The sequence below is a fragment of the Syngnathus scovelli genome, chromosome 6 (assembly GCF_024217435.2).
Source record: "Syngnathus scovelli strain Florida chromosome 6, RoL_Ssco_1.2, whole genome shotgun sequence".
NCBI lineage: Eukaryota > Metazoa > Chordata > Actinopteri > Syngnathiformes > Syngnathidae > Syngnathus > Syngnathus scovelli.
The window spans coordinates 780,414-798,911 of record NC_090852.1 but is presented as its reverse complement, the minus strand read 5'-3'; the positions used below and the strand labels follow the sequence as shown (position 1 = coordinate 798,911).

Sequence of the window (18,498 nt, the reverse complement as noted above, 5' to 3'; positions counted from 1 at the left end):
ATTAGTCAAAACATAAGATACAATCAAGTACTGAACGGTCAAGACGACTCTGGCCGTGTCCGTGATTTAGAGAAAAACATCAGGCATGCATTACACAGTTCCTTAAGGGTCATTAAGCTATTTAGGCAATATATCAAAAGACATTTGTTATTTCAAAGTGCTCAGAAATATATATCAGATCATAAAGTTTATTAAAACCTTTCTCATTACCACTTATCAAAAATGTCTAGTTATGTCTACTTTATTGATTTGGTGTGTAGGTATAATTATATGCTTAAAATGTTTCTTTTATTTATTTAATATGTGAATATACTTGTCTGCTTATGTACTTTATTCATTGAGGTTTGAGCATATCTGTTTTTGTAGCGAGGCAGGACTTTTTGTATTTCGACCTCATTCCTTCACACTCCTTGCCTTCTGCTGGCGTGTGGGGAAGTTTTGTGCCATAATTCCTTAATCTAGAAGTTTTATTTTGACTTAGTTTTTTTTAATTTGGAAAAAAAAATCTGCGATGTAGTGAAACTGCGAAAAAACGAACAGCGATGTAGCGAGGGGTTACTGTATAGCATTTGTTTTCCTTAAAATTGCATGAAATTAATGGCTATTTTTTCATTTTTCTTTCTAATTTTCAGTTCCATATCATAAAATTGTCACATGAGGGAGACCAGTACTGGTAGTGGTCACCGTCACATTATTTTGAAATAAGGCTGGTATCCGTACCGATACCAATACCTGGTATCAGTACCTATACCGATACCTGGTATCGGTACTTGCTCATTTCTACAATGCAATTTTCTCTCCAGACTCTAAAGGACCCCACTTTATCAGCAAGGAAAGATTTCCAACGTGAAGCTGAGCTGCTTACCAATCTTCAACATGAACATATTGTGAAATTTTATGGCGTATGTGTTGATGGGGATCCACTCATTATGGTCTTTGAGTACATGAAGCATGGAGATTTGAATAAATTTCTCAGGTAAGTACAAAAAACCTTAACTGTATAGTTAGACCATTGCTGAATTACTGTTAGATTCTGCATGGGGTGGGCGAATTAGGATTTTAAAATAAAACAAGAAGTGAAATCTTAGACGAGACAACCTCATCCCCCTTCTAGGGCCGACTCCTGACCGCCCAGACTGGTCAGGATGATCCCTATAAAAGTTTGTGATGAGCGTATCATCCATAATGAAGCGGTAAGGGACCTACCGCCTCCTTCAGGCCTGTACCCCTCCCAGTGCACGAAGAATCACCTGCCCCGGCTTGATTACTGACGGCCAGCAGACGCTTCACCTTCTAGACCACAGGAGGAGGTGTGGGACTGACCTTGACCAACTTGCCTTGGCTTTAGTGGAATGTCAGATGGGCGCGAAGGGACCAAGGCAGGCGAAGGCAGACTGCTGTAGGACTAATGACTTTGGAAAAGTGGCACGGACCCATTAACAGTGCGGCCAACTTCTGGCTTGGCACTGTCAGGTGTAGGTTCTTGGAGGAGACCCACACTCTCTATCCAGGCCAGTTAATCAAGTCAAGTCAAGTCAAGTCAAGTTTATTTGTATAGCCCCAAATCACAAACAGTCTCAAAGGGCTTCACATAGACAAAAATTGACAATTATTCTCAAAGCATCCCCTGATCTTAAGCTCCCAAAAGGGCAAGGAAAAACTAAAAAAAAACCTACCAGGGGAAAATGAGAAAGCTTGAGAAGGGACCACAGATGGAAGGGATCCCCCTTTCAGGATCACCAGGTTGTAATGGATGCAGAGAGGGCACAAGTAATACATGAAATATGAAAATCAATGAAAAAATGGATGTCGGAGGTGCCCTCGATTGTCCTGGCAGTGTCTTCAAGGAGGTTGAGCTGCAGTCTCCTCATCTTGAATTGGTCCCCGAGAATCCAGCTAGCCACTATCAGCTTTTGCGCCACCTAACGGAGAGAGAGAACAAAAACAAACTCCGGCTGAATCGGCCACTACAAGTTAGTTAAAGGCCATCTCATAGAAATGTGTCTTTAAACGTGTCTAAAATGTTTCTACTGAGGTAGCAGTTCTAATATCCATTGGTAGGGCATTCCAAAGCTCTGGAGCCCGAATAGAGAATGCTCTAGAACAGGGGTGACTTTTGACTTGCGGGCCGAATTGTATTCTAAATTTTGACTGGGGGGCCGAATCAGAAGCAGATGGATGTAGTGTTTGTGTTAAGTATTATAAATGACATGTAAAGGTCATTGCATAAAAGGTTTTGGCCTTTAGTAGGTAGTAAAGCATGGATATTCGAAAAAAAGCTTTTTAAAAACAAATGCATTTATTAGCAGCATTAAACAAAATATTTCACCCAAAGACTACTATCAGTGATTCTCATTAAATACGACATTATTATTTTGATTTTCCATCACTTCAGCGGCTGCAGGTCAGATTTATGAAAGATGTTTTTCTAATGAGGCGAATTCACATAAAACGGCAAACATTCCGACCAAATACATAATCTTGAAGAATCACTGAAAGAATACATCTAAATAAAGTAATACAGAATCAAAACGGCAACACGGTGACGGATATCTGAAAATCAGAGCAGAGCTTTAACTCACAAACACCTGGTGACAGAGGTGAGGAAACGGCAAACACTTCCTTAAAGTCGGCCTTAAAACCTTTAAAAGTTAAGATTAGTCACAAACAGGTGGTGCATCAATGTCCTTGAACATCCTGCATTGTTTGAAAATGAGAATGGTCGCTAGTTTCAATCCCTGCTATTTGTACAAATTATTTTCAAAATGCTTTTTTTTTTTCAACAAGCTAGAGAAACTCCCCTTCATTTTCAGTGGGAACAGTGTTGTTGGTCTCCCTTTTTTTGCTAGTGCTAAATAGTCTGGAGTAAAATTTGTTGTGGCAATTCTTAGGATAGAGCCGAGGTGTTGGTCCGTTAGCCTAGATCTGTGACGGGGCTTGTTGATGTTCACGCGGCTGAACGTCTGCTCACACGCGTCGGTAGAGCCAAATTGTTAGGTTCAGATTCAGCAAAAGGATCAGCAGACAAAACCAGTGAGACAGAATGTTGATCTTTTCTCACGAGGAGTGCAACCAGACTTACAGCAATCCAAAATACACTAAAGGTCTTGTTTACACTCCTCTCTTTTTATTCAGGAATGCCCTACCTACAATGTGAGACTAGCCCCTGATAGGTGGGGGGGAAAGCGTGGGCTTTGTCTCATGAGAGAAGAAACGAGATTCTATGTGAAACTAGAAGTCGCAAGGATAAAATGTTATGGGAAACAAAGTGGTCATGTGAAAAGAGTGCATAGACAAAATGACATGTGCAGACATCAACAACTTTCTTGGATTCCCAGATGTGTAGAAGGTCAGGAAGCTCCAGACAGCATCGTTTGACTTGTTGTGGACTAGGTGATGTCTGCAAGAAGAAACAGCAAGCATTCTGCGCAATAACTTTATTAATAAGTACTCATTAGGGAACGCATGATAACATATATATACAATTTATCTAACAATTCCCCCCTGTTTTATCATAAGTTCCCGGAGAACAACCCATTACCCATATGGCCAATTCAAAAAGATTTTCAGCCAAGGGATCACATTTCGCAAGAACTAACTTACACTCAGGAGGAAACTGAGTCATAATCGGCAAAGCTAGGGTCAAGAAACAAACCGGACAGGTTTACCACAATAGAGTCGCCGACCGGGTCGTCACTAGAGAAGGAACCCGCGTCGATCGAAAGGTCATCCCTTTGGAGCAACGGGAAAGTCTCAGCTGGTGGAGAGATAGCAGTTGTAATTAGCCTGTTAATTAGGGATCGGAGACAAGGAATGCAACAACATCCACACAAGGTCAAAATGGCAGAGAAAACGGCAATGGAGACCAGGGCAGAGGAAACCAGGGTGCGGTACTTTCCGAACACGTTCAACCAGTCGGTCCAAACCTCAGTGTTCACCCCACTGTGCTCCTTCATCTTCCCGTTCAAGGTCCGCAGGCCCTCAAGGGCCTGGGACAGGCTTCCGCCGGCTGCAGTATTATTCGGAATAAACGTGCAACATTGCTCACCGAACATGGCGCAGACACCGCCCTCCTTTGAGAGTAGCATGTCAAGGGCCATTCGATTCTGGAAAGCCATGAGGGAAGTAGCGGCCAGTTGGGAGTGGACCGCCTTGAAACCCGCCTCGGACCAGTTTCCAAGCCTCTGCACGTTGTAATGGACGTAGTTAATCCTGTCAACATTTTTGTTAATAGTACACCACCAACACAGGGCGGATTCAAAACCAGCTGCTATCTGATTCACCAGCTTATACTCATCCGGTACTCCTCTAGGAACACCAATGGCGTCAATGTAAGTTGGATTAGCCGCGCCCCGCCATTCGGCGTTTCGTTTCGTTCTCGGCCAGAATACGGGAACCACGGACTTAGCAAAAGATGTTAGATCATAAGACGACATCGGTATCAAATGAACAGGTAGCAATAGGGTTACCAAAGCGCAAATTCCGGAGCTGTCGAAAGGCAACCTATCATAAAGTTTGTTACTATTACACCAAAACCAAACATCACTACGAGCAATGGGCAAAAAAGGGGCAGTGACATTGGTCATGGACCCACACCATAGAGGAGGTAGGGCGCCGAGCCTCTCACCGGTACCAGGTAATCTAATACATGTAAAATTACCCTTAGCTACATCGGACGAAAAAAGGGGTTTACATTTTGTCATAGAGGCAACAGGGTAAACCTTATCCCATTTAAAGCAATCATGAGTGGGTGAAATGGATAGGCTTAACATTAAAGTAACAGCACACTTAGGACCTATATTCGCAGGTATGATTTTCAAAAGAGGTCTTGGACCCATGCATGCAATGCAACTGGCGCCAGCCATCTTTGCGGCCTGCTCAGCCATAAGAAGCCAGTTGTTGGTATGACCGCTTATCCCTGTGGAGGCCACAAAATAGCTGTCTACATCAGTGAGGAGCGTACTTGTGATTTTTGCTCCTGCTGACAGGGTGCATTTATTTGTAACGGGACGGTCTGCGACCGACATTGTTCTATTAAGGCAAATAGCAATAGGAAAGCGAGGATCGATTCCAGAGGACCAAGCCCACAGTTGAAAACCCCAACAAGAAGTGTTAAACAAGGTGGCATTTGGAGGACGAATTTTACCATCAGGGAGTGTAAGAGTCAAAAGGAGGCTTTTGCCCTGATTTTTCAAAGTCACTCGTTTAGCAAAGAACACAGCCTCTTCACTGGAACCAGAGAGCGGGGTGACCATTTCGAAACCTTTCAAACTCTTCATAGGTAAAATAATAGAAGAAGATGTATTAGGAGCCACAGTAAACATTAATGACTTATTGTAAGTCCAAGACAAAAGCCATGGTACGCAAGTTGGAACGCAGACGGTTCCTGGAATACAAACAACCTGATCAAAAGGGGATTTAGTGTCGCGCTTATGTCTAGCAATTTCTCCCCATGAGCCATATCGATTAGAATTAGCGTTAGCAGTCGCCTGAGAGAAGAATGTTCGAGGCTCATGGTACTCTATCCCTCCAAATAAATTAACCCCCGAAAAAAACACAATGGTAACACAAACCAGCAAAAGCAACCAAAAACACATGGCAGACTTAGCGCAGGCCACAGCCTGATTAAAGCACACACCAAATGACTCTCTAATGCTCATGTTTTTGGATCTCCTCAGAGTCAACACCCTGAGCTTCGGGTTGGTGTCTTGGAAATTGGCTTCTGCTAGCTTTCGTGTCAACCCTGGATCTTGGCACCAGGATCAGGCACTATTACCAGACTTTGCTCACCTTCCGTACTTTAGGTTGGGTCTGCAGAGATCACCTTTTTACAATGAGATAAATGAATCCACGTGTTGCGTTCGGCTATTTCCAAAGCATTAGGTGTCGTGAGTAGTACCAAAAAAGGACCTTCCCACTTGGGTGAATGCCAATTCTTCCTCTTGATACTCTTGATCAAAACCCAGTCTCCCGGTACCACTTTGGGGTCTTCCTGCGGAGAAATGGGTTCACCATCAGTGTTATTGGTTAGATTCTTTTGACGTTCTAACATTTTTCTCATGTAATCAGCTAACGTGGCTTCCTCGGGGATCTCCCATGTGGTCTTGAACTGAGGAAGCCTGTAAGGCCTTCCAAACATTGTTTCATAGGGAGTTAGCCCTGTTGTACTTGTAATATTTATGTACATTTTGACCAGGTCTAAGCACTGAGTCCATGGTCGTTTGGTTTCTTCCATACATTTCTTTAATCTGTTTTTTATAGTCGCGTTAGAGCTCTCAACAACTGATTGTGAACGATAGGAACAATGGTTCTTTAGATTTATGAGGAACATTCTCCCAATGTTATGCTGAAAATCTGATTTACAAAATGTGGACCATTGTCGCTGTAAATTTTTTCTGGAATACCGTATCTTGGAATGATGTCTTTGCATAAGGCTTTTGCCACTGCGAGTGCATCAGCATGTTTGGTAGGAAATGTTTCTACCCATTTAGAAAATGCGTCTATTATGACTAAACAATATTCTTTCCCTTCACATTTATGTAATTGGATATAATCCATATGTATTATCTGAAACAGATACAATGGAGTCGGGAATTTCCCTCTCTGAGGTCTTAAATTGCCTTGTGGGTTATGTTTAGCACAGATCAAACACGCTCTGCAAAATTGTTTTGAAAAAGCTGCAAAGCCGTACGTTGTATAAATAGCCTCAACTTGTTTCACCATACCCCCCGTCGAGACATGGGTGACCCCATGACTCGAAATAGCAGCCCATTTGAACAAGTTATGAGGCAAGACAGGTTTGCCCAAAGGTCACACAAAATGACAAACAGTGTTTTTAGTTGCACCCAGTCTTTCCCAAGAGAGCCGTTCCTGGGAGGGGCTCTGAGACTGCATGTCAAGCAACACATCAGGGGGGATGTGTGACATCGAATCATGAGCCGTGAGAGACGAGAGGACACGGAGCAGGCCTTCTGCAGCGGCCTTCACGGATTTGTCAGCAAAAGCATTACCGAGAGAAACAGGATCAGAGCACGCAGTGTGAGCAGCACATTTGCAAACTGCTATCTTTAAAGGCAGCTGGACAGCGTCCAAAAGTTGAGTCAGCAATGTGGAATGGGTGACGGGCTTCCCTGCAGAAGTTATCATGCCACGGTTGCTCCACTGCTGAGCAAACACGTGTACTGTAGCAAAAGCATACTGACTATTAGTCCAGATAGTGACGGATTTGTTTACAAACAATTTGCAGGCCCCAGTCAAAGCAATGAGCTCAGCGGCCTGTGCAGACATATTGGATGGCAGTTTAGCAGCCTCCAAAACCATGTCGGCAGTAACAATGGCATACCCAGTAAGGGTCACACCAGATTCATTTTTCTTAGAAGTCCCATCAACAAAAACCACATGACCATCTGGCAGAGGCGTATCTTCCAAATCAGGCCGAGCCTTAGCAACTTGTTGGGCAGCATCGACACAATCATGGAATTCGCCGTCGTCAGGAAGGGGAACGAGAGTGGCAGGATTGAGTGTCGTGCATCTTCCAACGGTCAGATGTGGCTGAGACAGCAACGTAGCCATGCAGGAAAGATGACGTGCAGGCGACAGAAAAGTCACTCACTCGCTCGCTCGCTCGCTCGCTCACTCAATCAATCAATCAATCAATCAACCAATCAATCAATCAATCAATCACACAGGTGTTAATTAAATCGCAATTACATTGCAAGCAATTTAAACTCTAATGGAATATGTGGATGTCCATATCCGTTTCATCAAATTCCAATCCAACTTTACCTTTGTATAAGGCACAGGTGTCAAATTGTGCTTCATATACATGTGCCATCACTCGAATCGCAAATTATCTTCACTTTTAGTAATATGTTAAATTTCAAATATTAGACCAGTTTTTACTTGTCTGATTTGAAAGCGAGGTACTCGTCAGCTCATTCCGCAGCCCCCACAATATGAGGCGCTCACACATCTACTCGGGTATGACAGTCATACCGGCCCTCCAAAAGAAGCCATGACTAAACCTCGGCCCGCGAACAAATGAGTTTGACACCCCTGGCACAAGGGTCTTCTCATTGATCAATCGCGTATCTTAAATCATGCTTTTCCTCCTTTGAAGCGACTATGTACTTCAAACCCAAACGGCACCATTTTATAGGGAAAAAAATTGTCGAATTTATTCGTTGTCGACATAATACTGGTCGCAAATTTGCATGTAGAGCATTTTTGAGTTGTTGATCATAGACATCAGTTGAACACTCTTTCTGGTCTGTGTCTAAAGTCTTCAAACAACTTATCTTGTTTTTGTTTAGTCCGGCCAATGTCTGTGTAACTTGCTCTACGTTGAAATTTTTATTTTTATCCTGCAATAGTTGGTCAATTAGTATTTGTAATGGCACCCCGTTATATTCCAATGGACGGCCCTGGAGATCAAAAGGACTCCAGGTGTCTTTAACGCTTGCCCAATGTTTGGTTAAGGATGCCATGAAAACCTGTTGTACTTCATCACCTCTCAAATTATAGGAAGCAATGAGTTGTTTAATTTGGGGTACAAAGACGAAAAGGATGGTTCGCTTTGCCGTGCCACAACATCTGTCTCTGTAATTTGATCATTTTTCTCATTTTCATTCATCACATTCTCAGCTGCGGTTCTTAAGCGAGCTCGCGCTGACACTGTGTCATCATCTTCCTGTCTGTGCAACAGCAAGTTCTTTTTTTATCTTTTCTTCGTCTTCATTATCTTTCAATTTCCCTCACATCTGGGAAAATGAGAATGTAATTTTGCTTTTTAATTTTTAATTTTAAGTCTTGCAAAATTTCTATATCCTTACTGCACCGAGATAAACTGTTAAACATATCTTAAAAAATAAACAAACAAAAACAACCTATGCTCTTCAAAATGGGACCCAAATGTCAGATTACAAATCAAACCTCCTCCTTCACTCTCACATTTCTTTTTTTTTAGAACAGTCTACTTAGCTAGACACTGTCATATCATACCAAATAATGGCCTCGAAATTAAATATAATGTTGTTGCTGTGGTCCCTCAAAACATGTGACTAGAATTTGGACAATTACCAACCCCCATCAATCGACAAATTATCTCCTCACTAAAGTCCCAGCCTGTTAACCTATCTGCATCAAGAAGACATTTGCAATGCAGGGGACAAGAGAATAACAAGGAACACCTTAACAATAAACAAAATAACCCCAAACCACAAACAAAACCAAATAAACTAGGCCCATGACCTATGTAAACCAACAACGTGCAGAGAGAGGGTCAGTACTCCAAATATTTCCCCATTAAAATTTAAGCCTTTTTGTGTAGAGCACCATTGATTTCTAATCATTGACCTAAGTTTATCCTTAATTCAATCCCAATCACGAATGCCCACTACTTAATACTTTACTTGGTGTCCTTTTGATAAAAAGTGCCCCCCTTGCAATGTTGTTTTTAACTCTAAGTGATTCAAATCTTTGACTTGTCCTTACATGTGTCCTTGTATAGTTTTATGCCATAACGAATCAATAATTTAATTTTATCCAATACTACAATGTATGTTCTCTCCTACTCTCACATTTTTATGAGGGCTGGGCACTCTCCTCGTTGGACGAGTTTCTGACCACAACCCTCAGATTATTCTATCATTTCTAATTTTTACATTTAACAATGCAAATCTGATAAACCATTGTCTAGCACACCGCTTTCGTGCACCAATTTAACGCAATTCCAACCTTTATAACGAACTGATACACAAACACAAACATACACAGAAACAAACACACGGGCCCACAACATAGACATGACAATCTTCCCAGCTGATAACAAGGGTGGGGGGAGCAACTGAAGTGCGGAGAGCTTCGCCACCGCCACGTCGCATAATGCAAACCCCCTCTGTCCAAAATATGCATTTGTCAAGATATTTTACGTTTTCGGGGTCAACTTCTTCCATCAATTTCCAATCTTTGCATTTTAATTCATGTCGGGGTAGCGGTTTTTGTTTGCTATTCGCTGTCCCCATGGTTTATTTTCTAAATTTCAGTTTTGACTTTATGCACAGGACAGTGTTTAAATGTTCGATGTGTGGAGGAAACGGAGAATCCCTGCTTTCGTCCACACAAAGCCACGGTTTACAGTCCCGTGTATTTTACACAAAGGAGAGTTCAAAGGAGATCACTCTCAGTCAAATCACACACACGCACACGCACACACACACACAATGCGCACTCTTATCTTCCCACAGGCAAGCAGGGGAGTCCGCCCTCCCGTGGAACTTAACAAAATCTAAACTCTTTAACCTTCCTACTGTGTAAGAAAAACCCTATTTTTGCTTTTCCCCTAAAGCCCATATAAAACCTATCTTTTCATGGATAAAGAAGCCAAACCAGCTAAACAAGAGTTAAGAAAACACCACAGATGGCAGCAGAAAGCTAGGAAGGTTAACTAGGAGGCCCACGACACCTCAGCGGAATTTAACTGCTCCAAATTACCTGTACTTCTCTAGAAAACAGATGGGTCCGCTTTCCCATGGAATTTAACTGACTCATCAGTCAGGGGACTCCAACATCCCAGCAGAATTTACTGTTTCTAATTGCACTTGATAGGGTCTAGAATTGTCAAGGTTTTAAGTGACCTCTTGTCACTGCACTTTCATTACTTCAACAGAATCAAGATTCGTACTCACAGTCTGCTGGGCCTTCTCCTCGGATGATCTCGTCAACCACTCCGGTGTCCAACCGACTGATCGAGACAGCCCCATGAAAAGGGTTTCTCTATCTATATGCCTTGGCCAAGGACTTGTCCTGCGTCGAAAAGTCGGCCGGAACCAGAAATAGTCCTATTGAGATCCCGGAACGAGCCCCCAAAAATCTGTTAGGTTCAGATTCAGCAAAAGGATCAGCAGACAAAACCAGTGAGACAGAATGTTGATCTTTTCTCGCGAGGAGTGCAACCAGACTTACAGCAATCCAAAATACACTAAAGGTCTTGTTTACACTCCTCTCTTTTTATTCAGGAATGCCCTACCTACAATGTGAGACTAGCCCCTCATAGGTGGGGGGGAAAGCGTGGGCTTTGTCTCATGAGAGAAGAAACAAGATTCTATGTGAAACTAGAAGTCGCAAGGATAAAATGTTATGGGAAACAAAGTGGTCATGTGAAAAGAGTGCATAGACAAAATGACATGTGCAGACATCAACAGCTTTCTTGGATTCCCAGATGTGTAGAAGGTCAGGAAGCTCCAGACAGCATCGTTTGACTTGTTGTGGACTAGGTGATGTCTGCAAGAAGAAACAGCAAGCATTCTGCGCAATAACTTTATTAATAGGTACTCATTAGGGAACGCATGATAACATATATATACAATTTATCTAACACAAATTGTCCACTCTTTTTTAAACACTCGGTTGGCTCTCAATGTCCGCCTTTCTTTTCCTTGGGCCACTCATTTTAATGGAAGGATTCCAGGGTAAGATTTGTGCGTGCGTGGCTTTAGCGTAAAACTGTATCTGAAAGGTCAGCGTGCGAATTACTTTCAAAGTCAAAGTCAAAGTCAGCTTTATTGTCAATTTCTCCACATGCCAAAGACACACAAAGAAACCGAAATTTCGTTCCCCCCTATCCCACGGTGACAAGACATGGCTCACAACAGACAAACAAGTAACAAGTATAACAAAAGCGTGCTGAATAAATAATGAATAAATAACACAACAATAAATAAATAAATAAGAGGAGCAGAAAAAAAAGGAGGAAGTGCGCGTACAGCAGACATTCCCGAAAATAGCGCAACAGTGCCACACGCTACGCAGAAGGGGGTAGCGAGTTCAGGGCCCTAACAGCCTGGGGAAAGAAGCTGTTGGCAAGTCTGGTGGTGCGGGAGCGCAGGCTCCTGTACCTCTTCCCAGAGGGCAGACGGTCAAACAAAGAGTGAGCCGGGTGACTCACATCTCTGGCAATCGAGGTTGCCTTGCGGGCGAGATGGGAGGTGTAAATGTCCTTCAGGGAGGGGAGCGAAGCACCAATAATCTTACCAGCCCTATTCACTATGCGCTGCAGGGCCTTCAAGTTCTGTTCAGTGCAGTTACCACCCCAGACAGCGATGCAACTGGTGATGACGCTCTCAATAGTGCCACGGTAGAATGTAGACAGGACTGCCTGAGGAGCACATGCACGCCTGAGCTTCCGCAGGAAGTACAGGCGTCGCTGAGCTTTCTTTGCCAGTGACGAGGTGTTTGCGGACCAGGAGAGGTCCTCACTGATGTGCACCCCCAGGAACTTGGTGCAGCTCACCCTCTCCACCACAGCACCATCGATGATCAGCGGCAGGTGTGTTGTGTGACCCTTCCGGAAGTCAACAATGATTTCCTTGGTCTTATTAACGTTCAGCAGGAGGTTGTTGTCCCTGCACCACGTGGTCAGAAGGTCAACCTCCGACTTGTACCGAGTCTCGTCGCCCTTTGTGATGAGACCCACCAGAGTCGTGTCGTCAGCAAACTTCACTATGCGGTTGTCGCTGTAGGTCGCAGTGCAGCCATGCGTCAGCAGGGTGAAGAGTAATGGACTGAGCACGCAGCCCTGGGGGGCCCCCGTGCTCAGCGTGATGCTGGCGGAGATTTTGTCGCCAACACGCACCACCTGAGACGAGAATGCGGACGTCACAGCCCACACTCAAAATCCGGCATTGATAGAAATAGAGCGCGGAGTGCGCCGGGTCCGTACTACCGAGTACGTACAGGCACTTGTGAGCGTGCAAAGATCTTTCTGACACGGCTTCCGTGAGTAAATGCGTGGGCCGGTGTTTCCCCATCTACTGGGGAAACACAGTCATTGCAGGGAAAATGACAAAAAAAAATTTTTCATAATACAATTCATTCAGGTCTGGCGGGCCGGATTAAACGACCCCGTGGGCCGGATGTGGCCCGCGGGCCGTAGTTTGCCCATGGCTGCTCTAGAACCTGCAGACATTTTCTTGGCCCTCGGTGTAACTAAAAGACTAGCGTTTTGCGAACAAAGGTTACGAGACGGAACATAAGGAACGACTAGGTCGACGAGATATGAAGGCGCTAAGCCATGCAGTGATTTATAGGTTAGTAGAAGAACCTTGAAGTCACATCTTAAATGGACCGGGAGCCAATGTAAGTTGGATAATATTGGGGTAATGTGATCACATTTTCTTGGCCGTGAGAGCAGCCTCGCAGCTGCATTTTGTACTAACTACAGACTTTTGATGAGGGACTTAGGAAGACCAGAGAATAATACATTACAGTAGTCCAGGCGCGACGTGACGAACGCATGTATAATAGTTTCCGCATCCCCGGTCGAGCGGATCGGACGAATCTTAGCAATATTACGAAGGTGAAAAAACGCAATTCTGGTTATATTCTTAATGTGTTTTTGAAAGGAGAGCGTTTGGTCAAATATTATTGAGATCGAGATTGGTTACAGTATCACTCTGAGTGATAGTACGGTTATCTATAGTTATAGTGGTTTCCTTAAATAAGTGTTGATAACGAGTAGGACCAATTATCAACATCTCAGTTTTATCTGGGTTAAGACGAAGGAAGTTGAGAGACATCCATTGCTTGATCTCCGCAAGGCACGCCTAAGATTACAACAGTCCCACGGATCTGTCATTGATAACGGCATATATAATTGGGTGTCATCCGCATAGCATTGAAAACTAATATTATATTTACGTATTATGTCCCCAAGCGGAATCATATAAATATTAAATAAAATTGGTCCGAGTCCCGATCCCTGTGGGACACCACACGTAACATTATAGAGCTCAGAGGACGCATTGCCATGGACCACTCGGTGCGTCCTGTCTGATAGATAAGAATAGAACCAGCCTTGTGCTGACCCTGAAATACCAACACAACTTTTAAGACGCCCTAATAAAATATCGAAGTCTACAGTGTCAAAGGCAGCACTAAGATCGAGTAGTAACAATACAGACGACGTATTTGAATCCATAGCTATGAGGAGATCATTAGTCACTTTAGCAAGTGCTGTCTCTGTGCAATGATTAGCTCTAAAACCAGACTGAAAAGAGTCATATCAATTATTAGCAACCATGCCATCAATAAGCTGCTGCGCTACTACTTTTTCAAGAAGTTTTGAAACTGGCCTATAATTACGGAGACAGTCCGGGTCAAGATTTGCTCGCTTAAGTAACGGTTTAATAATAGCGGTTTTAAAGGCTGTTGGCACTATCCCAGAGGAGACAGACAGATTGATTATATTTAAGACGGACGGTCCTAAAATTGGAAATAATTCTTTAAGTAGTTTGGCTGGAAGCGGGTCGAGTAAACATGTTGTTTCTTTAGCCGCACTAACCAATTGTGTAAGTCTTTCAAGGGACACGCTTTTAAAATTTGAGAGGGTTATTGCATGATCACCAGCGCTAGTAACCGGCGGTATCGACCGAGCGATTGGAATATTCTTGATCTCGTCCCTAATGGAATCAATCTTTTGAGCAAAAAATTTCATAAACTCATCAGCTGAATGGAAGGAGCTATCGGGGGTCGGCTGGCGTAGAGTTAGCTTTGCCACTGTATCAAATAGGTATTTAGGATTGGTTTTATTGAGATTAATGACTTGCGAAAAATAATGAGTTTTTGCTAAGATAAGCGCATCTTTATATTTCAGGAGGCTAGGCTGTCCTTCCATGCCTGATGGAAAACCTCAAGTTTGGTTAAACGCCATCTGCGCTCATGCTTTCTACATAATTGCTTAAGCGTACGTGTTTCATCTGTGAACCACGGAGTTGGCCATCTACAGCGAGTTTTCAGACGTAGGAGCGCCACAGAGTCGATGGCTTTTAATAATGTCGCATTGAATTCATTTGTAAGATTATCAATAGAGCCGATATATGCGAGAAATATGGCGGTTGCCAGCAACAGTAACTCAGATAGCGCAGTTGCAGTCATGGAGTTAAAATTACGGCTGCTATAATTCTGATTGCTCTGTTGTCTTTGACAAGGAACTAAAATTTCAAATTTTATTAAGAAATGATCAGACAAAACAGTAGTGTATGGCAGTACTTCTATATTTGAGGTTACTTCACTGGTTTCTTTTATATCAAACAAATTGTTTTAGGTTATTCACCTGACATGTTTCGGCGGTTTCTTCCGCCTTCATCAGAGTGTCACAGATGTGATAGTGACGCGTCTTTATCAGCTGATGGATGAAGGCGCGGCTCACCTGTCAGATTTGACTGGTGGGCCACGCCCTCTGCTGTCCATTCACCTCTCCAGAATGCTGTTCCAGGTTGTAGAGAGGATATAGGCTCCCTCATCCCTGTTGATGGTTCTCGGGCCCCGCTTGCGGATCTCAATGGCCTCCCTGATCCAACGCTGATGTTTATTTTCTTCAGTGCGGATGACTCTGGCCTTTTCCCAGTCCATGATGTGGTTTTCTCTTTTACAGTGATCGGTTATGGCTGACTTGTAGTGCTCCTGTTCTGCTTGTAGTTTTATTGCTCGTTTGTCTTGTTGCCGTCTCCTTCTCACACTCCTTCTTGTGTTCTATTTTTCTTGTGATGAAGTTCCTCCCTGTCTCTCCAATGTATGATTTATTGCATGATTTGCATGGAATTTCGTATATGGAATTGCATTTGTTTTCCGGGTTGACTTAGTCTTTTGGGTGGACCAGTATTTGACGGAGTGTTGTATGTGGTTTGATAGGTGTGGTTATGTTGTGTTTATTCATGGCTCTTTTGATGCGTTCCGTAATTCCTCTCACATACGGCAAAATCACCATTCCGCTGGGTTCTTGTTTCCGTGTTTGTTTCTTTCTTTTCCCCTGTGTTTTGTATCCTTTGTTTTTTTACCTGTTCTGCACCTTTGGTTATTGCCCATTGTGGATACTGACATTTTTTAAGTGCCTGTTGTATGTATTGTTCTTCCTGTGCTACGTCCTCCGGATCCGTGATTATTGTTGTGCGTTCGTATAGTGTTCTGACAACTGACAGTTTATGTATAGTGGGATGTTCTGATGTCCAGAGGAGGTATTGGTCGGTGTGTGTGGGTTTTCTGTGTACTTTTATTTTTATGTCTCCGTTGTCTGTATGGTGTATGTTGATGTCTAGAAAGGCTATGGCTTGGTCTGTTTCTTCTTCGTGGGTGAATTTAATGTTACCGGTGGTGTCTATGGTGTTGAGATGGTCTGTGAGGTGTTGTGTATGTCCTGTCAAATCTGACAGGTGAGCCGCGCCTTCATCCATCAGCTGATAAAGACGCGTCACTATCACATCTGTGACACTCTGATGAAGGCGGAAGAAACCGCCGAAACATGTCAGGTGAATAACCTAAAACAATTTGTTTGATATAAAAGAAACCAGTGAAGTGATTAAATAAGGAAAAACAAAATGAACTTAGTACAATTATATTTGAGGTTGCTAGTCCCCGGGATAATACCAGTTGTGTTGGTATCTCAGGGACAGTACTAAGCTGGTTCAATTCCTATCTATCAGACAGGACACACCGAGTGGTCCATGGCAATACGTCCTCTGAGCTTTATAATGTTACGTGTGGTGTCCCACAGGGATCGGTACTCGGACCGATTTTATTTAATATTTATATGATTCCGCTTGGGGACATAATATGTAAATATAATATTAGCTTTCAATGCTACGCGGATGACACCCAATTATATATGCCGTTATCAATGACAGAGCCACGGGACTGTTGTAATCTCGAGGCGTGCCTTGCGGAGATCAAGCAATGGATGTCTCTCAACTTCCTTCGTCTTAACCCAGATAAAACTGAGATGTTGATAATTGGTCCTACTCGTTATCAACACTTATTTAAGGAAACCACTATAACTATAGATAACCGTACTATCACTCAGAGTGATACGGTAACTAATCTCGGGGTAATATTTGACCAAACGCTCTCCTTTCAAAAACACATTAAGAATATAACCAGGATTGCGTTTTTTCACCTTCGTAATATTGCTAAGATTCGTCCTATCCTCTCGACCGGGGATGCGGAAACTATTATACATGCGTTCGTCACGTCGCGCTTGGACTACTGTAATGTATTATTCTCTGGTCTTCCTAAGTCCAGTATCAAAAGTCTACAGTTAGTGCAAAATGCCGCTGCGAGGCTGCTCTCACGGTCAAGAAAATTTGATCACATTACCCCAATATTAGCCAAATTACATTGGCTCCCGGTCCATTTAAGATGTGACTTCAAGGTTCTTCTACTAACCTATAAATCACTGCATGGTTTAGCGCCTCCATATCTCGTCGACCTAGTCGTTCCTTATGTGTTAGGGTTTTCCAGGTTATCTTTATCATAGGATTATGTTGGAATGTAGACTATAATGATTAACCAATCTTGTCTTGCTCTCACAACGCAGTAAAATAAAGTGGTTGCTTCCTCTGCTTGATTGACCAGCTGCAGAGGAAGCAATCAAAGTTGTTCTGTTTCCCACAACATCGTAAAACACCCCCTGCTCTGATCTTACCAGAGGCCGGGGGTTCACCAAACCTGTCAACTCTCAACCCCCACTCTGTTTCTCTTAATAAATATCATCTTGCAGGAAGGAGAGTTCAGACTTCATTCGATCATCGCTGTTCAGACAGCGACGAATGGACTCTCCACCTGCAGGTGTCCAAAAGGACTTACTTGTCTCCCGTGTGGTTCTTGCAAAATAAGTTGGAGTGAGCAAATCTCTAACATTATGTTCCGTCTCGTAACCTTCGTTCGCAAAACGCTAGTCTTTTAGTTATACCGAGGGCCAAGAAAATGTCTGCAGGGTCTAGAGCATTCTCTATTCGGGCTCCAGAGCTTTGGAATGCCCTACCAATGGATATTAGAACTACTACCTCAGTAGAAACATTTAAGACACGTTTAAAGACACATTTCTATGAGATGGCCTTTAACTAACTTGTAGTGGCCGATTGGCCGGAGTTTGTTTTGTTCTCTCTGCCCACCCCCTCCCCGGCTGGGGAGGGGGTTAGGTGGCTCAGAAGCTGATAGCGGCTAGCTGGATTCTCGGGGACCAATTCAAGATGAAGAAACTGCAGCTCAACCCCCTTGAAGACACTGCCAGGACAATCAAGGGCACCTCCGACATCCATTTTTTCATTGATTTTCATATTATGTATTACTTGTGCACTCTCTGCATCCATTCCAACCTGGTGATCCTGAAAGGGGGATCCTTCCATCTCTGGTCCCTTCTCAAGGTTTCTCATTTTCCCTTGGCAGGTTTTTTTTGAGTTTTTCCTTGCCCTTTTGGGAGCTTAAGATCAGGGGATGCTTGGATAATAATTTCAATTTTGGCTATGTGAAGCCCTTTGAGACTGTTTGTGATTTAGGGCTATACAAGTAAACTTGACTTGACTTGACTTGACTTGACAGATCTAAGGTATTTCCATTCTTAAGCGTTGCTGCCTGTACGGCTTGCGTAAAACCAAACGTATCGATTAAATTCTGAAACGCCGAAGTCAGTCGTTCTGACGGTAAATTCATGTGGATGTTGAAATCACC

At 43.2% G+C, this 18,498-nt stretch overlaps 1 protein-coding gene across 2 annotated transcripts in view; it reads left to right on the top strand.

Moving 5' to 3' along the window:
* Positions 1-18,498, top strand: part of LOC125970576 (NT-3 growth factor receptor-like) — a 235,706-nt gene that overhangs the window by 197,588 nt on the left and 19,620 nt on the right. For both annotated transcript variants that reach the window (XM_068651159.1, XM_068651158.1), the window contains one exon: positions 804-976. In XM_068651159.1, coding sequence (XP_068507260.1) covers positions 804-976 — 173 coding nt within the window. The remainder of the gene's footprint in view (positions 1-803; positions 977-18,498) is intronic.